Source organism: Lates calcarifer, linkage group LG21, assembly GCF_001640805.2.
Source record: "Lates calcarifer isolate ASB-BC8 linkage group LG21, TLL_Latcal_v3, whole genome shotgun sequence".
Taxonomy (NCBI): Eukaryota; Metazoa; Chordata; class Actinopteri; family Centropomidae; genus Lates; species Lates calcarifer.
Window position 1 is genome coordinate 22442846 of NC_066853.1, and position 27579 is coordinate 22470424.

Here is a 27579-nt window from a genome sequence, read left to right on the forward strand (position 1 = left end):
AAAAACGTTATGTTTTAGTAATACATTACTCACACTTCAAAAACATATGATTTATATTTATGATGTTATTTGTGTGAAATCTCTAATATCTACAAGTAATTCAGCTTACAACACTCAAATATATTTTTATAGTATAAAATAGGGATTAATAAACACAGATGAAATAATAGAAAATTGAATGAAATGTCCGTAAAACCTAACCGGATCAGGAAACGAAATTCTGCTGGTAGATCAGATAGATTAGACACTGAATGTTAACGGCCACACTGTGCTGCAGACAGTGAATGCATAAGGGAAATGCAAATGACTTCTTTGTTATTTCTTTGTCTTAATTTTATCATCTTTATTTTCTGTTCAGCCACTGGGATGCATTTGCCTCCTTTTCATCACAAAGAGAAACACAAGTCTCCCGAGACTCTACTTTGATTTGTGATTGGTAGTCATTAGTCTAATTAGCATTTTGTGAAGTGATGGACAGCACAGGACTGTTAAAGCTGAAACATGGAACAGGATTTCTCATGATAAAACTTTAAGTGTATTTCTTCCAAGTGACCAAGAGAAGGGGATGTTTTTGTGCCACAGTTGTTGATTCAGAGGATCATCCCTTTTCTCTGTCTCTCTCTGCTGCACTGGTGCACAATGCAGAGCTTGTTTTGTCCATTCTGGGATGGTTGAGTGGATCTGTGTATTCATACTCAGGTTACTGATTCTCTGACAGTATTCAGCACAATCAGACTTTTCATTAGGTTTCTTGGGTTGAATTTGGTGAAGCTGTTCTGCAAATGTTGCAGGTCTGGTTGTCCAGGGCTTATTGAGGTCTAAAATACAGTTCATGAATGGGAGATTCCTCTGACACTTTAATATTGTGTGTTGCCATAGCAACCCACAACAAGCGGCTTCCTTGTTTTTGCAGTTCTTGATTTCGTTTGCATCTCAAGGACATGCCCATACTGTCCTGTCACCTGGATTTCGGAGAGAAAAATCATAAAAATCACTCTGGATGTTCACTCATTATTTGATGTTTTCTAAAACTTTAAATGCTTTGCCCAGCACATCACATGTATTACTTCATACGATTCTAGATCAAGTTTCCTTTGACTTTAAATCAAACACAAATGGGCTAAAATGATCTAATTCTGAATAAATATTGCTTCAAGCAACACACTAGTCATCACTCCAGTCACTCCAAAACATGTCCTGTACAGAAAGTGTGATCACCTGTTTCTCTACGGCAGTCATCTACATAAGAGCATTTTTAAGCTGTGAGAAAAAAACAGATTTTATTAGTTTTGTGGTTATGAGAAAAAGTGAAGCATTTTTATTTTTATTTTTCACCTTTCTAAAAGTTCATTTTTAAAACCCCCCACTGACCAGGACTAAATAAGAGCCAAATTTATTTAATGTTATACAAAGGTGAGAGCACGCATTACACAGAATGAAAACTACAGGAAGTCACAATGATTGAGTTATACACAGTCACATACAAAACCAAACCTAATAAACCATCTAAAAAGCAACACAACAGGCAAAAACATGAGTTTGCATTAGTCCAGAAAGAAAAACAACAATCCGAACAACATTAAGATATCAAATGGAATGATTGGCACGGTTAAAATACCACTGTATTTGTTCATGATACAAACAAAGTCTGAAGTGTGGGTTAATGGATGAAGAGTTTGTCACGTCAACATGTAGACAAATAAAAAAATCTTTTCACACAAGGCAGACTTGAAAGTGTCAGTCACTAAAGCAATGTGACAGAATTCAACACACAGGAACATGTTATTTCTCCTGTTCATTTGTCTTGTTTCAGGTGCTAGTAAAAATCTGATCTGTGCCGCTATGAAATAAACCAGTCATGTTTTTAATATAGCCTTAGTGGAGGTAAGGCCACTGGTGGCGGGAGAGCCATTGGGTGAGTATTTTAAATATTCTAAATGTTTATCTTATTCAGCTGATAGCAGGCCTCCAAAGGTGAGTTGTCAGAGAATCATCACCGCTTCATGAACTATTTAAGACTCAGAATTTTCACTTCAAACATTTTTACTCTGAGCAACATTTCACAAAGCAGCCCCAGTTCCAAATCAGGAAGTTTCTTCACATTTCTCATGAACTACTGCTCCTTTTGATTTGAATTGAATGTCATGATTGTTCATCACTGTGTGTATTTTGATGCAGGTCCAGATCCAGATCCAGATGCAGATGAGAAATGTCTGAAGCTCAGCCTTTGTGTGAAGGTACTTCATTCCTCTAGTTATTTTGAGTTATTTCAATGCACTTGAATGCCAGTTTCAAGACCCAAATTCATTTTTATTTATACTAGGTAATGATTTGCTAACACTTCGGCATGTAGGTTTCTCAGTAAACAGGACAAGAAGTGTAATGTGGAAATTTCTCCCCTTTAACACAGTAATAGAAAATCCAGAGCTCAGAGATATAATTGCACAGTTTCATCCACAAACTTGAGCATGGGTTAAGACAAATAACATTTGTAACAATAGTTAAAAAAAACAAACAAAAAAAAAAACAATTAGCACACTATTAAGCAAAAAGAGTCAAGGTCCACTTATTAGCCTTTTCTGCAGCTGCATCATAATCAGAGAGAACTGGTGTGAGATGTGACTGGCTTCATTTATCTAATCTATATGACAAATGAGTAAGCACCTTCTGCTAATGAAGCCTGGGGAATTCAACTAAAAGCCCCAGAAAAAGCTAGTAAGTGGCCCTTGAAATAAAAATATTAATTAAAATAATGTTAATAACTACAGGAGTGTTGCAAAAGCCCCACAGGAACAGCAGCTGCATCGCACAGGATGCTGGAGAATGTAGTCTCAACAGAAATAAAGAAACAATTAAGGCATAAAATGTAAAATTAAATAGCTGATAATAATTGACAATGTTACAGAAAAGAGGTGTAAACATAAATCATTAATTAAGTATATAAAAACACTGACACAGTATGGGCCATACATCACAATTACAGGTGCACTTCTAGTGTGTCACACATAGCAGTAGTAGAGATTTAAATAAATGAGCTCAGGTCCATTGACTCCAATTACAGTTTCGATCTAAGGCCAGAAAAAAATCTATTTTTTTCTAAACCTAAACAAGAAGTGATGCAAACATCAACACTTAGAATTACAGCAGGTACCTGTCAAGACCACACACCACAATACCTCTTTCTGACAGTGTTTTCTGAGAGAAAATTATGCCCATAGCTTCACTGTGATGATCTAATGCTCATTACACACACACTCATTCAAAAAACCCAACATTGTTTGATGAATGAGAGTGGTGCTGCCGAGGTCCTCGTATTGTTACCTAAATCAAACATGTTTACTCTCTGAGTCAAGACAGAAACAAAGTCTAAGTTGTCCATTGAGCTGAATGCTCAAGTTAGTACAGTGACGTATGACTGTTCATATGCTAAAGTGCACATTAACTCCTGGATGTTATGCAGGGTTTCTGCAGTGTTGACCAAATTAAATGTAAAGCATTTTTAATACCAATGTCGTTTAATAGCTTTTCACAATGATACTGGTAAAGATGGAAAACCAGTAGAGACATTAAGGCCTACAGTTATTCATTAACTTAACAGCTGAATTAACAGTTAGTTTAGTCAACTGTAGATGTATGACCTCCTATGACCGCAGCAACAAAGTTATGGTACTCTACAGCAGCCCAAAAAATATTCGAAACTTCTGTAAATTAAATTTAAGGCTTTTTAATAAGTTCTGAGGCCTTTTTTTTTTTAAGGCAACTGAATTCAATGCTTTTTTGCCTGCAGTTCAGTATCCCACTACAGCAGTTAGTGTAACATGGTAATATTGGGTAAACTGACAAATATTGTCTTGCATAGAGCCATGCCGCTAACTACAGTTACTAGAAATAGTCTTGTTGGTTTAAATCACTGTTTGGGAGTGGAAGAGAGAATGTGCGCCCTCCACAGTAACTGAGATAACGTAGATTGTACCTAAAGGCCAAAACCTCTGACAGCTGGTAAAATCACTGGTGCAAAACCTCTGTTCTCAGCCAGTGTGGCCTTGCTTCTTCCAGAGTATGATGACGATCTGGTTATTAGTAAAAAATTATATCTAAGGAGCTTACTGTCACAACAACAATACATCATTTTCACATAGTCAGGCACAGTCCTTAAAGTTTTCAGACCTTGAGGCAGTGACCACCTGCTGCCACTTGGGGTCACTGCAACATTCACTTCAAGCTTCCATCTAGAAACTGACTGTCCTCAGTTTGATCTGAATCAGTCAAATAATGTCAACAGCAGTACTGACGTCACACAGTATTTCTGTACATGCCAGTCTGACTGTTGAATCCTGAACCAAAGCTGGAGGACTGACATGTTGGACGGAGAGTTTGGTGGATGTGTTAGAGGTAGTCATCCTCACTGGATGGCTCATCCTCATCATAGTTGTAGTTGTAGTGGTAATAGTTGCTGGGGCCCTCACCAGGGTCTTCGCTGCTGGCAGCTGAACTCTCCCCGGTGAGCTTGGACCCTTCTGAGCTAGCAGAAGGACTGCGGCTCATCCTCCACAGCTGGTGCGCAAAGGTCCGCCCCCAGCTGCAGTGCTGACCAATAGGGCGCAAGAGCCGGATGAGCTCAGTGGCCTCCTGCCAGTAAGAAGTTCACTTGCTGTGGCCCCGCCCGGAGCGCTGCTTGTTCATGGTGGTTAGCATTTGACTGATGTAAGAGGTAAGCAGGTCGTCCATCTTGTAACCCTGCAGGCGTGATGGAAACACAGACATGTTGAAAAGACATAACTGGAATCCTCTGTGGAACAACATGGATGTGTTTCAGTGGATTAGTACTCAGAGCTTTTACCTAAGTAAAAGTACCAATATAACAGTGAGCATATTAGATTTTGAAATTGTTAATATTGATGTAGTATTTTATGGTGTAAGCTATTTTAACACTACTTAAATTAAACCATGTTTCACAAGACTGGTTTGTGGGGGGTCACAAGCCAAAAAAGTTGAAAACCACTAGTTTAATTGTTAACAATTCATTGTAATTAATACATTTTGTTTAGGTAAAATTTTAATCTGTATATTAGCTAGTAATTATATCTGTCAAATAAACGTGTGTGTTGCTGCCACCCACCAATGAGGTCTCACACAGCAGTTTGCTTCCTCTGACCAGGTTGCCAATGGTGATGTGGAAGTAGGTGTTCCCACTGCTCCAGTTGGAGATCTTGGTGAATGGGTGGGTGGTCAGGATGTCCTGCACAAATACAAACAGAGGTAAGCCTTGATTACCCTCCGGGCCTCTGACTGAGATACCCTGTGTTGGTTAAAGAAACCAACACATTATTTATATTGGCTGTTTCTGTTTTAAAATGAATAACGGCTGATATATAGTTTAACCCCTCAAGTACCAACATCAGCATCAGCTTAAAAAATCCGTTTTTAATTTGTTGGGATGTAATTCAAATACAAACCTTTGTCTTCGGATCGATGAGACTGACCCCATGCTTGTTGATGGCGATCAGAAGGATCTCTGGATAGTTGGGTTCTGTCGTTTGCTAAAGACAAAAGACAGATATTGATGTTGATGCGACGTCTAAATATCCACTGATCGTCATCATATCTTACATATAGAGTAGTAACGTTTCATATTAAATAGTTCTGCGACAGATGACACTTGAAAAGTTAGGAGGGTCTTGTTCAATAATCAGGTGTTTCCTCTGGTTACATTTGATAAAACAAATGTCAAAGTAGGCTTTAAAAAAGCTTTGCCCATAAGACACAAGGAAAAGATAACAGAGAGGAAAACAAGAAGACAGCTAAGACTAATGAGTGAGGGCTGCAGACAGGAAGTATGGCTCAGGTGTGTTTACCTTAACCTCAAAGAAAGCAGAGCCAAAGGTCGGCCATTTGTAGATGATCTTCAGGAACATCAGTTTGGCCTCTTCCCTTGATTTACCGGCCTGCTTGTTGAAGTATGCAACCACAGACTGTAATCCACACACACACACAAACACGCAAAGTCAGTTCAATCCTTAATCACATGATGCCAAATTTTGATTTACAGTAGATTCAAAGACAGCAACTGCCTTCACTATCTTACAGGTAAAAATAACTAATTTTCTAGTGTAAACATTTAGTAGGTGAGGAAAAATGAAATTAATGTCACTGGCGTTTTGCAGGTTTTACCCTTTTCCAGTCGTCTGGTGACATCTGACGAATGAGATCCTGAGGAACCAGCTCCCGAAGCATCTTGGGAATTGTGGGAAAGTGGGATTTGTCATCCTCAAACTTGACGCGGTAGATGAGCGCTGCAAGTTGGAAAACCTCTTCTCGTGAACACTTATGGTAGCCACGCAAGTATTTAGGCAGCTCCTGATTTAGAGAAGAGCTGTCATTAATTACACAGTTCAAGTACAAATAAAATATAAATCATGATCCTTTTAAAATTGTTAGAAGCAAATCGCCAAAAGATAAGTAGCATGTGATAATCCTGTTGATTTTAAAATTCAAAAAAAACCTTGGATGAGTCTCTCTTGGATGTGTCAGCTGAAACAGTTGTGAAGTGTAGCAGAGCATTTCTGCCTAAAACTCTACTGTAACTCAACTATTTTCTCCTTTTCCTCAGTGTGAATACCATAAAACTGACCTGGTAGTAGTGGAAGATGGAGTCAGCAAAGGAGTCCTTCCCTGGAACTGTGTTGGTCCACAACTTCTTCATGAAAAACACCTGGTAGGTCAGAGAGGGAACGATACCTGCAAGAGGGGAGAGAGGAAACATAAATGTGATCAACCTTAAAACTTTGGTATAATATTAGTTTTACTGAAGTGCAGGTTTGTTTAGACTCCAACATAATTGTTCATGAATGGTCTAAATTTCAAACCCTCAACTCTCTGTTCATAGACCCAGATTTGTTTTAATGTGGGAAAAATGAAAGTGATGCCAAACACTGATGGTGAGTGATTCTTAGTGCAACAGTACAGATGCTGGTACCAACCGTCTTTAGCTGGTCGAGATTTCTTGATCCAGTCTGTCAAATGTCTGACGAAGTCAAAGAAGAAATCTCCCTCTGGTACACTGATCACCTGAGAATACAAACACACAGTCAGAAAGTAAAAAGCAAACACAGGAAAAAAAAAAAAAAAAAAAAAATCATCAAGGATCAAAACCCTGTGTATTCTTAATATATGAAGACTAAGAGAATATGCTTGAAAAAACAAGTAGGGATATGAGAAATAATATACACAACGTATAATTCTTTTTTTTTTTTGAGGAATAAAACAAGGTCACTGCTTTGACGAACCCCTCTGAGACAAAATACATATCCTGACATTCACATATCCTGATCTTGATCATTTGCTTAAAAATGCAGTGACAGGTTTTGAACATTTAGTTCTGCTTCTGAACTTCTGAGAGACAATCCTTGACCTCTCACCTTGTCTGAGATCTTGACAAAGAGGCTGAAGCCTTCAGGTGATTTGAGCAGCAGCCTGGTCGAAATGTTCTGGCAGAATTCCTTTGCTTTGGTGCTGGACTCAACCTCAAACGCCTGAAGGTTTGAGACAAACACCAACAATTTCAGCTTTAAAATGTCATTGTCAAGTGGAAATGTCTGTGTCTGTAGGTTCATGTTGTACCTCATCTGTATCATCAGGGAAGTAAACTTTGTGGAAGATCTGGGTTGTCTTATGTTGGATGGCCTCCACTTCCACCAAATGTGGGGGATATTTCCTGGATCCATTACTGTTACCATGACAACAATGACAGAAAGACTGAAATGATAGGTAACTTTGGAAATGATAAGCTATCACCTTAATTTAGAGCTTTAAATTACTGTGAACTTGTTCTCTCTGACAAACTTTCTCGAGTTTAAAGTAAATGACTACTGTCTATGAAGTTTTTAGTTAGACAGTAAAATACGTCTCTTTTGTCGAAGTCTTTTAAAAGCCAGATTTATAAACCAGCTGGCCAGAGGTAACCATGAATTAACAGGTAAAAAGTCAAAAGTCTGGTTTATATTGTTATAAAACCTGTGTGACTTACACGTTATTCAACAGTAATCAGTCAAAACAAATAAAAGTGTAAGTCTCACCGTAGAGCTTTGTGCAACCTCTGCATGCAGTCTCCAGACAGAGGGTGGTGTTTCTTGGACTGGAGGAAGCGCTGAATGTGTGGTAGCAGCACGTTGCTGGGAGGAAACAGACCAGTACACAACCACAGCAGCTCCCAGCCTTTCTCCTCACTGTACCTGCAGCAGCACCAAACACACATTCAGCTTCTGCACAGAAAAGTTCTGCCTGCTGTATTACTGTACTGAGTGATTCATGTACATGATCATATCTTTCCAATGAGTCAAAAACAAGTGCGAGTGTGAACCTTGAATTTGCACCAAGTTATTATCACTGATTATATTGAGTAACTATGGAGTCAGTTTACACACTTGACGTGGTTGTCAGTGAGCTGTTTGATGATCTGACAGTAGATCTCGTCTTTCAGGGGTTCAGCCTTCAGCGCTCCTTCAAAGATCTGGTCTGTCAACTCATTGACTGAGCGCGTCCGTTTGGATGGGTAGTCGCCCATGTACTTCATCATAGGTGGGACAAATGTCAAGGAATATAACAACCTAATCAGCTTGAATACAAATTATAGAACAACATTTTTTTTTATCCTTCTGTGCCTCTTTTATATTATATTTTCTATCTTTTGTTATTATTCACTCTTTTTTCTTTTTTGTCATTGCTGCTGTAATGAGTGAATTTCCCACAAGTGGGATAAATAAAGTCTATCTGACCTTAAAATGAAAATCTGGATGTAACACAGAGAGTATAGAGGATACTTCCATTTTATATTCTGGTGCTTTTTAACAAACTATATAAAAGAATTAAAAATATAACTAAATTTGTTTGGTGTCCACATCCAACACAAACCATTTCTCTTCAAACGTACCTTTTCTGTCAAGTGAAGTCATTGGTCCATGATGACTTATAGATGTATAGAAATCTATTTGCATACACGGTCACTGAATGAATTACATGCTGTGTAATCTGTGATAATGTATGTCATCAGACAATAATGGAGCCTGTTAAAAGTCAAGGTTTTGGTTGAAAATCATGAGGTTAATGTCCACATGAAGATTTGCTCCAGTGTTTCTCAATGTGGGGTTGCAGACGGGATCACCTGTTTTTAACACCAAAAACGTTCAAGATGTGGTTTCATTTATTTAAATAAAACTATATTGAATTGCTGTGGTCATGAAAACATAGAAACGGGGTCAAGTTCACGTGTGTCAAAAGATTTAAGACAAACCTGTAGGCAGCAGATTATAGATAAAAAAAAATTACAGATTAAAAATCTGTTTTGAAATTCATAAAATATATTCACTGAGTATTTGGTTTCTGTAAAACATATATACAAAAATTGTGCAACATTACATAGCTATAAAAATAATCTAATAATACATAATAAATGTGGTTACTGGCTTTGTAAGGTTAGTCCAGTTATCCAGGGTTGATAATATTAGTAAAGCCTGATAGGTGGAGGAGCCTGAGTAATTTGAACTTTTTGTGAGGCTGCAGAAAATGCTGAAATGGTCAAAACTGTCACTCGGCAACAACATCACATCAGCTGTTTAAAGGATATATATGAAGGACATGCAGGCCTCCTGAGCCAGCTCCTCATGGTTCACAACCTTCTTCAACAGCGGCTGCTTAAGCGGCTCTCTGGTGCAGCTCCACATCTTGTCCTTCCCACGATTCTTAGTGACCATCACCCTGCTCAGAGTGTGTTTGGGGGGAGGCCTGAAAGAAGCAGGTTTCATTAGTGACATGCTGACAGGAAAATAATCCAAAATGATGCTAAGTGTCAGTGATCAGTGAGGTTAACTCAGGACAGAAAAATGGAGAGCTGTCTTTGACGTATAAAACATCAATAGAGCTAAAACAAAAATATACAGAGTTCAAATCATGTGACTTGTCACACAACTGTCATTCACTATGTGTTAATAATATGAGATGTTACGTTGAAGAAAGTGTGACGAAAGTAGACTGAGGGTCAAGGGACAAGTCCTGTGCTCATAACTTGTATTATTGTCTGAGTTTAACTGAAGGAAGTTTCCAAACAGACAATCTGTAACTATAAAGGCAGATACAATTTAAATCAATAAATCTGAGTCAGCTAATGTTATGTATCTATTTGACTCAAAGGTAAATTAAGAACACCAAAGGTATGAGGACTGACACCTGAGCTGAAATAATCTAAGGATTGAAAAGACTGTGAGAATGTAACTTAAGTGTTACTTTTGTGTATGTGAGCCTGGGCGTACCTGTATGTTTTGTGCTTGTGTTTCTAGGCATGTGTACGTAACTGTGTATAATGTTCATGTTCATTTGTTTTTTATCGTAGTGTGTGTCTGTGTACCTGAAGTAGTCATAAGAGAACTCCTCCAGAGTGTAGGGTTTCATTCTGCCGTCGCTCTCTGGCATGACAAGCTGCGAAACACGAACCGACTCTTGTCGCTGGTCCGGTGTCATGGTTACCAGCGCCTGATTGGTTGGATTACATCAGGTTACATAACATTATTCATTTGATTGAAATTTGTTTTTAGACAAAAGGATCAAGAGCCAGATGAGGAGTTTTCAGTGATTAAAAAGAGTAACTAATGTAAAGTTCTTGGCCAAGGACTCGCAACACTTAAGAATGCTCTCTTTAAAATGTTTATTTTATCGCCTTTAAAAGTTCTGAGATCCTCTCAGCTCTTTGTCTCTCTCCCCCAAAATAAGTTTTTATGTTGCCAGGGAAAAGAACAATAATATTGGAGTGAATGTCTTTTTTGTTTTTGCTCTGTCAAAGGTTTGTAATTGTAATATAATTCACTCATGGTTACTGTTAAAAATGGTTACTGCTGCTCTATGAACAATGTTGGCTGAAATAGATTTTTGTCTCTGTTATCTCTCATGGACTTAGAGTAATGTCAAATCTCTACATTGTTCATTTTGACCCTTTGTATTTCATTTCCTTGGATTCAGTTGGTTTTTGTTGTTTCTTGCTACTGATATTTATCCCTCGCTGGAATGAAGTTGTGCAGACTGAGCTTTAACAGACACCTCTGTCTGTGTTTGTCTGCATTTTTTCCCCTCTCACCACTATCTCTTGCTGAGGTCGGGTCATGGTGGGCAGGACATAGACGCAGTCAGCTGGGAAATCTCCTTTCTTAGTTGTTCGTTCATTGACGCCGTGTGCCCAACCAGAGTTGAGGACCTGCTCGCCGGTGTCCTGGTCCAACAGGATCAGGTCTCCCTTCAGGAAGCTCAGGAATGTTGACTCCTCCCCAGCTGTGGGAAAAAACCAAAAGAGAGTTTGTTCTGAGGTGAGATGATTAACTTAACTATTTAACTAAGCTTTTCTGTGGTGACATGGACTGTCTTCGATGCAGTATGTACACTCAGAAAAGCTGTTACACATATTTCAGATTAACTATTTTAATGTAAACACAGTCTTTTGAGTACATTCAGGGCCAAAACATATACCAATACCAAAATATCACAGATCTCAACTTAAAAAAACTGAAACAAATTCCTTTTCCTCTGAGTTAAAGGATCAACAATTCCACATCCCAGTCAGTGCAGCAATTATGAAAAATTAGAGACACTGTTCACTATTTTGGGACTTTTTACAAACTGAATGATGATTTGATTAATTATGAAAAAAAAAGTCAGATTAACTGATAATGAAAATCCTTATTTTTATTCTATAGGCACAGACAAAAATAGATCCTTTCCTTGCTAAAATTACACATTTTGGGACATTTTTAAACCCGGACACTTTGATTTCTCTATAACTGTAAAAAATCATCTGTGGACAAATGAACCAAAAATAAACTGCTCAGAGTTGGATGATTTGAACTTTTCCTTCAGACTGTCACCTGAGCAGCTGCTGTATAAAATACTAATCAAAACCACAAGGAAATAGACCTATCCAAAAGAAAAACTAAATCAGGTGTAAATCTCCTTTTTTCATTTATTGGATTTTTAAGGAAACCAAAATCATCACAAAATAAAAACTGTACCCTCAGGACTTACTGGGGTTGGGATTGTCCTGCAGCGCGACCACAAACTTGGACCTCTTCCTCAGGCCTTCAAGGAAGGTCACCACCAGGTCACGGATGTCCTCTGCATTGTTGGAAGTGAAGGTGTACTCATCTCCTTTGATGGTCGCCAAGGTGAAACTCTGACCCTGCAACTTTCCTCCCCTGAAAGTGTAATTTGCCAAAAAATAGAAAAGAAAATATGCAGATTTTCACTTACCTCCAGGTAAGACATCCCTGTTAACAGGAGAACATTATTTTCCAGTTTCCTGGTCTGACAGAGCTACAGTTAAGGTTTGGTGAGACTTAACCACGAAAACTATTTGGTCAGGGAGGTTTAAGGTTATAATATATATAATATATATATAATTGGTTTAAGTTAAAATAACTACTTAGAGTTAAAGGTGTCATGATTAAAGGAAACCAGTGTTGACTGTCAGGTAAACGAGTAGTGATCTCCAGCATCAAACTCCAGTGTTCTGTTGATCCATTCAACCACCCAGACCTCTTCCCTCTCGTAAGTGACTACAGCTCCCAGTGTGCCTCACCTGCTGCTGGAAACTGCAGTGATTTCTGGGAAGGAAAGCTCTAAGAGGACCTGCTCCTGCTCATCTACAAAATAAACTCCCGTCCAGTTGACAGCCACGATCAGATCATTTTTAGGCAGACTGGGACCTGAGAGGTAGAGAAAGAGAAGAAATCGCTATCACAAAACCAAAACACATTCTCAGTAATTCTGTATTTTACAGGCCCCATAGATTCCTAAAAACTGTGAGAGGTCCTGGGAGAGGACTGTAATTTAACACTTACACTTACAAGTGACACTTTCAATTAAATCCAGTTTGATATTAGTTTAATCAAATTATACTGTAAGCTCCTTTTATCAAAGTAACTCTCTTTAAATAGGTACAGAGAAGCTGCCTGCAGCAGGTAATAAAAACAAACATACTAAGAGAAAATTCTGATTAATGGTCCTTTTAATGACCTTTTAATGAGTGTTTTGGATGATTTGGATATTTGGCGCAGTCTCTGTGCCTCATGTTAAGGTGTGAAAGAGGTTGTTGATGGTCACCTGAGAACTTGAAGGCTTCGTAGAATCGAGAGAAGAGCAGAGGCCACTTGTGGCGAGCAAAGTCCACCACTTCCTCCTTCACCTTCTGTGGGTCAAACCTCTTCTGGGTGTAGATGCCCTGAACAAACATAGAGAGAGTGACGTGTTTTATTATGTTAATGCTCGAAAAGAAAGAGAGATATCTATATGGTGTCTAAGCAGCAGATGGTGTTACATGCAGTTAATGTACATACAAATATAGTAAAACTGTTTTCTTAATTATTCTAGATAAATTCACTGGGAGGTCGTGGACAGACTTTGTTGTAGTGATGAGCACCTTTTTGTGTGCAGCCATGATAAAATGAGCCCATTTCTCCACCGTCCTTGCAGTGCTGATCTCTCTGTCCGGGATGTAGGAGGGAATGAGGCTCAGCAGGCGCTCCAGAAGGATCTCTGAACCGTAGTCAACATAATACTGCTGAGAGGCCAGCTCTGCCAAGTCATCCTGAGGACACAGAGAGACAGGTAAAGGTAAGCTGGAATGTTGAGGATACAAAAAACAAAAGAAAAAAACTATATAACACACAGAGGCAAGAGAAGCAGACAAAGTAAAGAAGAGTTTGTTTTTTTTTAAGCTGTGAGACAATTGACAATTTCTGAGAAACATGAAGATGAACTGCTCTGTTCATCTGGATCAGTTCTCTATCTCTGGCATGTTTTTTTCCTACCTATCATTACGCAGTATGTATGTAGTATGTGTTACTTCTGAGGGATGTTGTTTCCTGTGTCTCTAACAGGAATCTCTGTCTGTACTTCAAACTTCACGTATGTATTGCTGAGGACCCGAGGAGGTGTATAGTATCAACTGTGAAGTTTTTTTAGCTGAGTGGTTCTGATCGCATCGCTTTTCTAAATGTTACCTGATTTGAATAAAAAGGTGGAGCTACACTACAAGAGCAGTGCTGCACCCAGACAATTTATAGCACACACATGCCAGGGTTTTAAGAAAGGTGGAACTCAACTGCAACAGCACTAGACTTCAAGCAGTAAGCCCCTACTGACAGGCACATTCTGAATGGGGACTGTGCTAGTTCTTACCTAAATTGCCAAAATATCAAACTATTCCTTTAATATACAGAACAACACGAAGAAAAATGCAGTCACCCTGTCACAGCGGTACTCTCCGAACTTGACCCCCCGGACGGTTTGTTGGTAGATGAGGTTGGTGGCGACCAGGTCGTCGGCGGGGCAGTGCCAGGGTGTGAAGATCTCCTTCCTGAAGAACAGCCTCCAGGGGGCGTTCCTCTCCTGGGCTCCCTGCTCCTTCGCGTACTGTTCACACTGCGACACAGCGTCCATCACATGGTCGTTCCCACTGCCTAAAGAGGAGACCTGGAGGAGGAGAAAATATATTTAGTGCTACTTTTGCTACCACAAGCAATTAATTTATTTATATTTTAAATATATTTTAACTTTAACTGGACTTTTAAAATCAGAATTTGAAAAATATCATTTGATTTTATAACTAATATTACTCAAAGGTATATACTAGTATAGACTAGTGTTATTGTCAAAGACTAGTTTCAGTTTTACAATTTATGACAAAAATGAAAACTATCAAGCTTCACAGGAGCTCACAGACAACAATTAAAAGAAAGAGACTTGAATGTGTGAACACTTCTCAGGTGTGCTGTGTTACAGAGATGGTTGACTATGTGGTCTTTTACACAGCACAACAAAACAACATATTTTGTAAGTTGAGTGATAGAGACAGAGACTCATTTACAAGTAAAAGAGCTGAAGACACACAGATAGCAGATAGTGGTATGTAGCCTATTCCTAAAATATGTAACTTTAAGCATTTTCAATGACCCATGTCTATTCATATCTATTTTCAAAAACTTTCAATGCCTTGATTTTTTTTTCTCGAATTCACAAACTTTCAAGGATTTCAAGGCAGTCTTCATTTTACAGTTAAAGGTAGAATAGGTTTAGGTTAAAGATCAAAAGACATGTTTTAAGAAACACAAATATACTCAGATCTAAATAATAATGTTTGACTGATATTTTTTCCACAAAAAGTTAAATTACTTCAATCAAGATCTACTCATTCCTTCTCATTGAAAAATCCAGGAACTATGAATGGGTAAATATTTCTCAAATATTCTTCTGAACACAAAATGTTGCAGACGTCACTGAAAGGTCTATTGTATGTGTATGTGTGTGTGGTAGAGGTTGAACGTTTTCACATTACACTCCTGTAAGGTGCATATTGAACCCCAGCAGGCTCAGAACTAGTGAAATCATGCTCATACATACATGTGTTAAACTGGAAACTTTCCCTTTTCAGCAGATGAATGTGAGAACAAAACACATTTTGACTGGAGGGGAACTTTAGGGTTATGGTGGTACAAATGCGTGAGTTGTGTTTATGTGCCCACCTTGTCAAACAGCGCAATGTAGAGTGAGAACCCGAAGCGGTCTCGTAGGTTGACTTTGTCGGACAGGGCGTTGCAGAGCTCCTTCGCTGTGGTGGCAGAGTCTGTCAGCAGCGTTTTGGTCGTGCCGTCCATGAACGTCACCGGCAGCATGATGGGCTTCTTTGACTTGGTGGCCTGGATACAGATTTCAGAGCTTTGGTTGACTTAGTTTCTAACTGAAATGCTTGTGAATGAATGATAAATTGCCTCTTGAAACTGCTGCAAAAGATGTTTATGTGTGTGACAGACAACTGCCTTCAGTTTTTTTCTTAAATCAGTCAGATCTGTGTGTGTCTGAACCTGAAGCTCCAGCCAGGACGGAGGCTGTGTTCTCGTCCCGTTAACAAATGTTCGTCTCAGTCTCTCTTCACAGTACGGAGCGTAACCCGGCGGCCCGCTGCTGATGAAGTTCCTCAGGTACTGTAGGTAAAAAAAAAAACATCAGAAAAAAAAAACAACAACAAGTGACAGCAACTGATACATACAAACTGTAGGATCAGAGACCTGTATTAAGCAGGATTTGGGGTTAGAGTGGTAACTTATGGTTTAACTCTGGATTTTCAGGGTTAATTTATGCTGGTCTCATGAGCAGATTATGTTCAAGATAACAGATCAGCACACATGAACACTCTGCTCACTGACCAATCAGTTCTCTTGGAAAATGTCATCATCATTCATAGTGGATCCCGTGGAGCACAGTGTTCTAGATAACCAGCCAGGTAACTAAAAAGATGTCCTGGATATGTTGAATTTGCCTCAGAGTACAGACAGGTTGAACACAAATGTAAACATCTAGGTTTGACACAAAAAACAAAAAAAAAACACTCCTGGAATTCACCTGCTCTATCTGTAAATTTAGAGTAGCAGTTCTGGGAACAAATCAACCAGCTGTGGAAATATACGAATACTTTTGTGATCTCAGTCAATTTCGTATGAGCATGTGTTTTATTATATTAAATGGAGTAAGTCATTTTAGACTAATGCTTCTTCCTTCTGTGTATTTAAATAGAAAAAAATTCTGAAAATCCCAAAACGTATGATGTCCTGACCTTAACGAATTTGTCTGACGGGGCAAAGCAGCCGACACACAGAGAGATGAGGATCCAGCCGCGAGCGTGGGAACTCTTGGACGGGTTCTGACTCAGCTGCTTACAGATCTGACAGTAGATCTCATCCCTAACACAGACACAAGCAAACACACATACACCAGATGAAATAGGTTATTTTCAAAAAGGCTATACTTACAGCATATTACTTATTACTTTTTTGGTAGTACAGATTTTATCATCACCACTCTGTCATCTTGGATCATCAGTATTAACAGTATTATTATTATTATGGATACCTGCAGCAGTTTAACCATGGTTTTCAGACCAGTCTTAACCAACTTAAAGTCTTCTGAGCTTTCTCTTCAATTCAGAGCAATTTTAAGTCCAAAGAAATTTGATAAAGATCTTTGTAAGTCCAAAGGTGGAAGTGAAAGTGAAGGATTTTTACTATCTTTTACATGAGCCTTGATCTTCTGCTGATGTTTCATAAATACATTAATCACATCCAAGCCAGACAGTACACTTTAATATACCGATGCTCATAATGAATTCGAATTTTTACCAGCTAAACTCTATTATGACTTTTTGCATGTGTGTGTACCTGAGTGCTGGTCTCAGGATCCCGTTTCCGATGATAAAGTGAAGTTTCTCTAGGTTGGATGTTGGCCGATCCTCCAGCATGCTGTTGCCATGGAGACCGTGCTCGCCATCGTTAAGGCGCTTGGTGACCTGTGAAGCATCACACTGTAACTTTTCTAGTAATGCAACATGCCACCAAGAGATGTAAATATCATAGAGGTAAGCTGTTTTCATGATCCCCCTTTCTCTGCCTCTCACCTCCTCAGTGATCTTGGATTTCTTCTTCAGGGTAAGGGACACCAGTTTGTGTCGGACGCTGTTCTTCTTGTGGCTGTCAGAGTGAGGCGTCTGGACGCAGAACAAGATAAGAAAAAGCTCACAGGCTCATCTGAGATTCTCCTGCTAGCAGCACACATGATACATAACACACTCAGAATGAAGTCAGGCAGAGGACCAGTAAGTGGTTTGAATGTTCCACAAAGTCCTGCTCACATTCATTCTTGAGTAACAAACAGATGCCTTTTTTTAATATCCCAACACATCAAATAAATTAGGTGACCTCTGTTAATGGGCTAAAAATGTAAAAACCCGAGGGAGTTACCTGATGAAAATGTACTTAAAGTTGTAAGGATTTCTGCTCTGAAATGTAAAACTAAATAATGGTAACAGAAATCATGTCCACGCTGAGAGAGGAAATTCAGAATTTCATGAAAGAAGATGGAGGAAATGGTTTCATTACGAGAAACAACATGCACCTGAACTGATGATATAATAATCTTATGTATTACATAATACGTTTAAGTTAGTTGGGCTTTTGGAATCACTAAATGTTCTTGGTTTCTTCTCTTTCTCATCTTGACGTTTAAAGAAATTTGGCCTGATGGTGGCGATATAAGAAAGATCAGGAGGTTCCTCATCCTCTGTGGATGGAGGTCCACAGTAAATCTCATGTCAGACTTACTCCACTTATTGTAACTTATTTGCAGAGGGAGACAATCTAATGTAAGAGATGTTGTTTGTCATTACAGGGGGATACGGTGCTGATGAATTAGAGTAAGATCACTAACAGCAGCACAGTACAGAGCAGCAGTTAATCATTTATAAACTCAAAATCCCTAACCCTAACTCTTCCTCCCCTCCCACCTCTCATCTTCCTCACCTCCCCCTCCCCCTGCAGAGCCTGCAGCTCTCTCTTGTAGGTCTTCTTCCCCAGCGTCTCATAGATTTTGGTCATGACGGGGATCTTCTCGCTTCCATCGCTGATGGCCGTGTGATACTTGGGCTCTGGCAGATCTCCCATGAACCTCAGCACCGTGATCCACACTGCCAGAGCAGCCTGGGCCGGGACATGGAAGATATATTTATTCATCAAGTTCATCAGGTGAAATGTTCTTTAAAAATGCCTGTTATGACATGTTTTGACCAGAGACTGAAAAAGTTACATTACAGCCTCAAAAATATGAAATGTTGCACCATTCTCTGTTTTCATACAGATGTAAATTAAATAGAAATATACAAAATAATGAATCATCTTTTTAATTAATGCATAATCAAAAGTATCTAAAGTTGACTGGTCAGCCAGATGTGAACTTCTTTCCAAGAAACAGCAAAAATCTGCACAGCTGTATAAAACTGGTTAGACTGCTACAGGATCACAGGTGACGTACCAGCTGGTCTCCCTCATCGTCGTGAAAGAGCAGCGGCTGTTTGAGAGGTCGTCGGACATAGGTGTGCGTGGTGGTGCCCTGGAAGTAGGTGGCGGCAAACTTGGCAAACTTGTACTCAGATAAATCCTCCTCATCATCATCCTCAGGCAGAGGAAGAGCCTCGTCCAGATCCTCCTCTACCAGCTCCTGATGGGTCCGCTCCAGGTCCTGCAGCAGGGACAAGGCTTCAGTCAGTGCTTTGAAACTTTGGTGTTTTTTTAATGTTTTCAAATCAGAGTCTTCTCTAAGTAATGAGACAATTCTCTGACCTCTTTAGACAATGTCAGAATAAGCAATAACGTTATTCAATCCATTTCATTTACATGCCACACATTTTCTGATAACTGACATTTCTTTTCCCTCCTTCTCATCAGTCTCCATGTCCTCAATGTGTCTGGATATTTTAGTTTTTTAAATAAACATGCAACAACAAATCATTGAATGCACTTAAAGTGGGATAAATGTCAAGAGGCAGCTGAACACTGACATGTTAAAATGTGAGGCTGTATCAAAATTACACATTACAGTACATGAAATGCTGAAATTAAATAAAATAACTGAAAACAAAATACAACAATTCCTTTTCATCAAGCTGCAGACAGAAAGAGCTCAACAGGCTTACATTTTCAAGTTTGCAGTAAAATGTGTCAAGATTACTAAAATGAAAAATGACAAAATCCTTGGAAATCTCTTGACATTTTCATGCTAAATCACAAGTGCCTTCAGTTCTCTTTGAAACACTTCAGAGTCACAGTAGTCAAACTACATCTGTAAAGTCTTTCTAATATTTTAAGGTACTGTAAATGACTGACTGGGAGCTGAAATAAATCAGATCCAATATTTGAATGTGACTGAAAAGAGAAAAATTATGTCTTTTGTAACTAAATGTCAGTTTTCTAATTTTTTTTTTTTTTTTGCTCAGTGATTTTTTAAGATTTTTTTTTCAGATCCTGCAGTTAAAATAAATCCTTACCATATGTATTTATAATTTAAAGATTTTTTCAATTCAATTCTATATTTGTGCTGATTATACAATTTGCAGTTTAGTATATTTTGTGGCTCAAACATCCAAGAGACAATAATCAACTTCTGTCTTCTACTGTGAGAGGAAAACTGTTAGCTCACTTCAAAGCCAGCAGGGGCTTGTCCCTCCTGCCCCGGGAAAGAGTTAGTCGTCCCCAGGAAGCCGAACATCTTGTCCACCATGTCAGAGTCGTTGACGGGCTCCATACGGGCCTTCTCCATCTGCTCCACCATCTCCTTCTTCCTCCGAGCCTCCTCTTTCTCCTTCTTCTCCCGCTCTGCGTCTTCTTTGGCCAACTGGGCCAGACGCTCCTAGAAATGAACAGTATCACATTAATATCTGTGAAGCAGGCCTCTACGCTCTATTATACATTTTGGGTGCCCTCTGTTGGAATGGCTTACAGAACAAAACAAAGTTGTAGCTTTCAAAAAGCTAACAATCAGTGTGGGTCTTATGCTAATAAGTTGCAGAGTTGCAGTCTCTCTCCAATGACCTGATTTCTAAAACTGGATTCACAAGAGAGAAAATATATTCACCAAGTAAACATACTGAGTAAGACCAGGGGAATATTCCAGAAAAGAAATACAAGATATCCTGAAGTTGAACACGGTATTCCAGTTCATTTTAAATGACACATGACCTGAGGTTTTAGATATGAATAGAAATTTGTGAATTCCTTGTTCAACTCCCACCTGGTGTTTGCGTTCAGCCTCAGCCTTCGCTCTCTTCGCAGACATCTGGTTCCTCAGTTTGGCCTCCTCTGCCAGACGCATCTTCTCCGCCTCCAACCTCCTGTGGTACTGAAGGGGAACAGAAAGGAGTCCGCCATTAAAAAACAACAGCAGCTGGTTACCAGAACAACACAGGCTCAGCTCCCAGTGGGCACTTTGTCTTGCTGACATCTCAGTTCAAAATCAAAAACAGCATGTTGTGAGGGACCTATGGAACAACGGTGGCAAAATTAATTTGAGGGAATTATTTGAGAGATTACTTGATCATTTTAAATGGTAAAACAAGTTGGAAAAATAAAAAGAACAGTGGAATGGTGCAACTTTGGGATCCAGCCCTGGGCATGTTAAATTGGCAGACTTGTGCATCTACCTCTCCCTTCAGCCTCTTGTACAGCCGGCGAGCAATCATGCCTCTGGTGTAGGCCTGAATGGTGATGACGGCCCAGAGCCGGTGTCTGAACGCCCGGCGCACCAAGTAGCCCCGACAGCGTCCCTGGAAGCCTGTGATCCGCTGACGGGCCACGTGATACGATGCACACAGCTTCCTGGACCGAACCAGAGCCTGCAGGCGAGAGAAGCCTGCTCGCATCTGAAGGGACACAGAGAAGGAAGGACATGGCAAGTGAAGAAGAGAGATTTATTATCAACCTTTTCGGATACTTTTTCTGATACTAATGGTGCGGGGTGTGAAACACAGAGATGCTCCTCACAGCTCCATAGTTCTTCCTACAGTGATACCCTCTCCATGTCTTCTGGATCAACACAGCCGACTTCCTCATCTTCAGGAAGTTAGATCTGATGGCAGGAGATGAAAAATCAGTTTTCCTGAATATTTACATGGCAAAACATTTTAGCACCAACAGCATTAACTTTGTTAATGAAAAACAGTGACCAAAATAATTTGTTGTCAACCCAGTTTTCACAACCAAAACAAAACAAAGACTCAATAAGAAGTAACCTTTAAAAACGAGAACTATGACGAAATGTTTTACATGTTTCATCAACGAATCTGCTGTTCAGAAGATGATTTAGCTGCTTGACCTGTTGATCTACTATTAATAAGAAATACCAAGAAAAGCTCTGTCTCAGTCAGTAATGTTAGTGGGAGATTTAGTGATCTAAATTTAAATCTCCCCCTAGATGTTCGCTAAAGAAATAAGATAAGATACTGAATAGAAATATCACAGTAACAGTATTGATGTTGCTGATTATATATTGACAATATGGTGTCTCCTCTAACTAAAAAACTAAACCCAGACAATGAACAGTATTTTAGTGAACATGTGAATGAATCCATCTTATCAGTGGCTCACTGCCCTGGAGTGAACAGCACAGGTAGCTACAGTAGCGCCGTATGAGCAGGATCAACTGTGCACTTTCATCAAAGGATACAAACACTGAAATCAGGTTTTTAAGGCCTACCTGTCCTTGAAACCTCGAACCACCTTCTGGATAAGGATGACCTTGTCAGTGATGGCTTTGTCTCTCTCGATCTCCAGCAGCATATCATGGTGATCCTACACCACAGGAGATAGAACTAATAAATAACAAATGTGAGCACAAAATGCAAACCTTAAACAAGTATTTTTAGTTGTACTGAGCCTAACCAGATCTAAATGATAGAAGTGTGACACAGTGACTCTGTTTGATGTTTTGGAGTCATTCTGACTTTTTGGTTGTAAAATTTAAAGAGTTGCCTCTCAAAGGAGAGCAGTGTCATGGCTGTAATTACAGGGGCTGAAGAAGAATAACTTTTTTGTAGTGTAGATAACAAGAACAGCAAGAGCAAGGATAAATATTGATTATCCTACAAGTATTTGTTGCACTTCAATTAGACAAATAATTAAAAATGTCAGAGCACTGCCTAATTAGATACCATAAGTGAAGTGGCTTCTCTTTTTAGTCCCTAGAGGCAAGCTCTGCAGTTCTGTGAGGCTGTACTGGGACACTGGTGGTGGTTCATGCTCACAATGCTGATGATTTGAAGGTATACTGATTACTACAGTCAAGACCTAACCATTTTAGCATGCTTACTTTTTCTAATTAGCACTAAACACAAAGCACAGGACATATGGAGGACAATGGGAATGTGATTAGTTTTGTAGGTGATTTGTCATAAACCAAAGTATTGGACAAGCTGAAATTTTTATCTGAGGATGGCACTAGAGAAAAACCTAAGGGCTCACCAAAGTTATTACAATTTAACCTGAGGAAGATATGAACATCTTTGACAGCAATCCATCCGATCATTTTTCAAGACAAGAAAAGTCAACCTCATGGTGGCGCAAGAGGAAAAGTCCAAGGATCACTCAAATCATTAAGTTCCATCCTCTATAAAATGTTAATATTGTTACAAAATTTCATGGAAATCCATCCAGCAGTTGCTGAGATATTTCAGTCTGAACCAAAGTGTTTGAAAGTGAACTTGTCACTTGTCACATTAAACACAAAGCTACACTTATAGAACTTTCCTGCTGCAGGTTTTGATCTGGCAGCTTCCCAACTGGCTTACATGACACTAAAAATCCTTCCATTTCTTCCTCCTGTCATCTGTCCATTTGCCCTCTGGCTGATCTGACCACATCCTGTCAGGGATGTGTGGGTACTGCCCTGCCTTCACAGCACTGCACTTTCTACTTCCTGTCCTGCTTCCTGTTAAGTGGAGCAGTGAGGCCTGACAGAGATGAGATGTAAAAAAAAAAGAGTTAAGAGATTTGTGTGAAAATAAACCTGACCAATCAATTTAAAACACAAAGTTGGGCTAAGACAGGGAAACACATCTTAACTCCTCTAGTTCAAACGCCATAGATTTTATTACCCTTCCTAGTACCCCGTCCTTCATATCGGTTTCAGGCACAGTCAATGGTGGGACAGCTCTGCACACAGGACGTGAAGGAATCAAAAAATCTAAATGTTTCTCACAAACCCAACTCCACCTTTTCGGGGAAAGCTGGGATCACCAGTTGTATGATAATGATGGTTATTCTCAGAAAATAGTTATCTGGGACTTTGTTCCAGATATGTGGAGCTGCCTCTCTATGTTGAGTTTTGACTCTTGGGAAAGAGAGCAGACCTGTCCTAGACAACCTGAGGGGCCTGGATGTTTCAGAAATGTATTTTGGCCTAAACCAAGATCTGACATCATGTAAAACTCCCCAGGGGGAGCTCCACAAGTCCCATACTGTCAAAACAAACCGCTGAGCCTCAGTCATCATCAGCTGACGTTTTCATTTAACCTCTGTGGAAAGAAATGACAGTGTCACCATGGCAACCAGCTAACGGATGTGCCTTCCCAGTGACTTTTGACCTTAGCACATCATCTGTCCTCATGTGGCAGGAAGCCAGAACACACACATTTACACATATGCAGTGCATACTCAAATTTTATATACACACCTGATGGGAACTGAAACACACACACACACACACACACACACACACACACACACACACACTTAAACAGACAGACAGACACACACACACAGTGAGAAACCAAAACACACAGTCTTTCCCATCAGCAGAGATGTGTAATGGAAACAATGACAGCCTCATTTACTGTGATCAAATGGTTCATTCCCAGTCAGCTGATGCTGGGCAGGCTGAACAAGGTTGTCTGTTGTATAATGTGTTGAATACTCAAGGAAAAAATTATAAAGATTATATGATACACCACTGTATTAATGCTCTGCCCACTTTGTTAGGTACACCTACACACCTGTTCATAATGAAAATAGAATCAGTCAGTCATGTGGCAGCAAGGGGCTAAAGAGGTTCAGTTGTTGTTCAGACCAAACCTTTGGTGCTAACATTAGCTTAGCTTGTTTAGTTTCTCAAGAGTTCAAGAGTTCTGTTACATGAACCAAAACAAACAGGCCAAGTAATTAAAATCAGTAAAAACAGAGAATAAAGCAGTTTCACATAAAAAATCTGTGTTTCTGAGACATTCTTGGGAGGACACAGGACCGTTTGCTCAGCTAAGATCCAGATGTCCGATGACAAAAATCCTTTTATCCAGTTTAAGATTATGACATTGGAAAAAAGTGATGGTGACGTGACTTGAAATATTAAGACAGGAGTCATCTGAAATTGTTTAAGCCAGCACATACGGAAAACCCTTAAAATTTAGGAAACGGGAGAGAGTGAATGACTGAACTGAAAATGATGTGGTTATTTAGTACACATCCTAAACACTCAATTTCATTTTGTAATGTGGCCTCACAAAATACAAGCCTCTTATGTTTGTTCTGTGACTCTATTTGCAGGTGTTGGTGTCATGAACATCAGAGAGGCCGTATGAAGGATCTGCTCATTCTTCTGTGATATGGTCAGTTTATTTTTTAAATTCAAGGTCAGATTTGATCCAGATGGGATTTTCTTGTAGTCATCTCCCTCCAAAATGTAACATAATAAAACTCTTCTAGTAAAGGTATAGTAACAAAGCAGAATTGGGGTTGCATAAAGAATTAAAATTTAACTGAAAACATTTCCCCAAGGCTGCATCTAAATATGTTATTGTTTCATCTTATTGTTCATGTCAGTGCAGTTGAGTAGATTTGTTTTTCAATGCATGAGTACCTTGAGGAAGATCTTGGTCTTTCCCATCTGCCAGTCGTCATCTCTGCCGAGCACCGCCTCAGCGATCCTCTGGCAGGTTCCCCGCAGGTCCTCCTGAAGAGAGAGAGAGACACAACAACAGAATGAGAGAGAGAGAGAGAGAGAGAGAGAGAGAGAGAGAGACTGTGATTACCATATTTAAAGGACTGAAAGTCTAAAGCCATGCTAGCAGCTCTATGAGGCTGCACTCAGGCACAGTGATGCTTTGAGCTAAATACTGACATGTCACAATGACAATGTTAAAGAATAGGTTTGGTGCTGTGATAAGTTACTGTGAGCTCAATTTAAGAAAAACAAACAGGATTATCACTTGAGTCACAGCTGTACAGACCAAACCAAAACCCAACAATGTCCCCAATTTTAACTTAAACTTAAATATAATCGTATAAAAGCTTACACTAAACTGTCACACAAACACACATAGACAGGATGTCCAAACCAGCAGAGAGAGGGAGGAAACTGCAACACAGGCGGGTAGAAGGAAAACAGACATCATATCATTTGATTGATTCCAGGCATCAGAAATTGTGTTATCGTGACAGGCGCGCGCACACACACACACACACAAACACAAGCAACATTATTTTCTCCAGCAGTTAGTGTGTTTTGGAGCTGAGACTGTGGTCATTCTTGACTGCCTGACAGATGATTCAGTCCACAGTCTGTTTCTGCACCGGTCAGTTGTCATCAGTTTATTTCTTCGCTGGCAGCATAAATGTTATATAATCCTTCAGAAGCTCCTGAAGGTTAAACTGAGCTAACAGAACATTTTCAGGGCTGTCTAACTCTATAAATGAACTCGCTAGCCTGGCAACATCAAGGCTACAAACAACCCATTATGCAACACTCTGAAGAAGACTGGGACCCTCCATTCAAAAACAATATCTAATGTTGTGGACACACTATTGTCTCACATATAAGATGACCCCCCTTTTACAACAGTAATTTCCAGGAAAAAAATACTGTCCTATATTCAGGCTAATACAGTAATTAAACACACCTCATCTCTCTCTCTCTCTCACACACACACCATAGTTACACCTCTACCTGTTTATATGCCGGTTTGACTCCAGGCATGAGCACCCGGTAGCGGTCGACAAACTCCACAAAGGTGTAGCGGATGGGATATCCTGCACGGCGGATACGAATGGTCTCCATCATACCTGAGTACCTCAGCTGACGCACACACAGCTCCCTGTCAAATAACTACAGACACAAACATGACAGCTGTAACTGGAAGCATGAATTTAAGGTTGGAGTGTTAAAAGTTTGCAGTTTATTGAATTTCAGATTATGTCCTCTAAAATCAGGCAACACTTCAGGAGTTACCTCCAAGTAGATTTTGTTCTATTTTTTAAACATAACCTGATGAAGGTGCTGAGGTTAAAGGTCATAATTTCAAAATGTGGCCATTATAAAGTTCACACCTTGTCAGAGGTGTTTAAATTAAAGTCCAAACTTTAAAAGGCCATATGTCTGAAACACTGGGTGCTACTGTCTTTGCTTCTAATTTTCTATTATGTTTTCTTTTTCATGCATCTGTGTACTGATTGGCCCTCCATTTAACACTATCTGATTAATCAAATAGTCTGAAAAGGTCTATACTGAAAAACTATTAGTATTGAAACACAACTTTTTTTTTGTAGGAGATTTAAGTCTTAAAACTAAAAAATATTATTTTTTTTAATATTATTTTAACTTAATATACATGTTTGCTAATCTTTAAATTGTTCTGTAGTGTCTAAAAAATAAAATTCTCACCAGGCATTTCAAAATAACTCACTTTAGAACTTCAATTGCAACATCATGATACAGCAAAACTGTGATATTTTTGCTTAAGGTTATCATACCATCAGAATCTCTACACTAGTTTAGTTATTTTCCACCTGATGGAATGTGCTACCCTACTGATACCTGTCAGAATGTGCTGGTAGGCATGGGCTGGTTACTGGTTTCAAGCTCCGCCGTGATTTTAAAAAGTCAAGGTTTCAAAACCACCAATATTTTCCATCATACCGTTCCTGTGTAGCTGGAATGTTAAAATGTGTTTTTTTCTTTGTGTTTTTGTTTGTTTGTTTGTTTGTTTTTTTAAAGGGACAGCACTTATTTAATTTTTTTCAAATACATTTGATTATTTTAGCTTAGCACACACATTTACTAATATTCCAAATATTATGTGTTATAATAGAATGTTTTCAATGGAAAAAGTTGTTTTTCTTACGAGGCATTGCAAAATAACTCAGTTTAAATTTCAATATCACGACTTTGAGAAACTGTGAT

At 39.2% G+C, this 27579-nt stretch overlaps 1 protein-coding gene across 1 annotated transcript in view; it reads right to left on the reverse strand.

The window, feature by feature from the left end:
• Positions 1-1381: 1381 nt before the first annotated feature.
• The window catches only part of myo7aa (myosin VIIAa), a 41270-nt gene continuing 15072 nt past the window's right edge, over positions 1382-27579 (reverse strand). Inside the window, exons 17-49 of the mRNA XM_051078954.1 lie at positions 26347-26505; positions 25261-25353; positions 22108-22202; positions 21396-21480; positions 21056-21274; positions 20647-20754; positions 20056-20265; positions 18892-19098; positions 18384-18560; positions 17483-17572; positions 17247-17374; positions 16646-16772; positions 15897-16016; positions 15558-15731; positions 14281-14508; positions 13454-13621; positions 13138-13255; positions 12614-12740; positions 12061-12230; positions 11123-11313; positions 10400-10524; positions 9623-9780; positions 8424-8577; positions 8076-8231; positions 7621-7726; positions 7419-7532; positions 6981-7068; positions 6632-6738; positions 6172-6357; positions 5856-5972; positions 5457-5540; positions 5120-5239; positions 1382-4737 (exon numbers count right to left, since the gene is read on the reverse strand). Coding sequence (XP_050934911.1) covers positions 4645-4737; positions 5120-5239; positions 5457-5540; positions 5856-5972; positions 6172-6357; positions 6632-6738; positions 6981-7068; positions 7419-7532; positions 7621-7726; positions 8076-8231; positions 8424-8577; positions 9623-9780; positions 10400-10524; positions 11123-11313; positions 12061-12230; positions 12614-12740; positions 13138-13255; positions 13454-13621; positions 14281-14508; positions 15558-15731; positions 15897-16016; positions 16646-16772; positions 17247-17374; positions 17483-17572; positions 18384-18560; positions 18892-19098; positions 20056-20265; positions 20647-20754; positions 21056-21274; positions 21396-21480; positions 22108-22202; positions 25261-25353; positions 26347-26505 — 4602 coding nt within the window. The 3' untranslated portion in view covers positions 1382-4644. The remainder of the gene's footprint in view (positions 4738-5119; positions 5240-5456; positions 5541-5855; positions 5973-6171; positions 6358-6631; positions 6739-6980; positions 7069-7418; positions 7533-7620; positions 7727-8075; positions 8232-8423; positions 8578-9622; positions 9781-10399; positions 10525-11122; positions 11314-12060; positions 12231-12613; positions 12741-13137; positions 13256-13453; positions 13622-14280; positions 14509-15557; positions 15732-15896; positions 16017-16645; positions 16773-17246; positions 17375-17482; positions 17573-18383; positions 18561-18891; positions 19099-20055; positions 20266-20646; positions 20755-21055; positions 21275-21395; positions 21481-22107; positions 22203-25260; positions 25354-26346; positions 26506-27579) is intronic.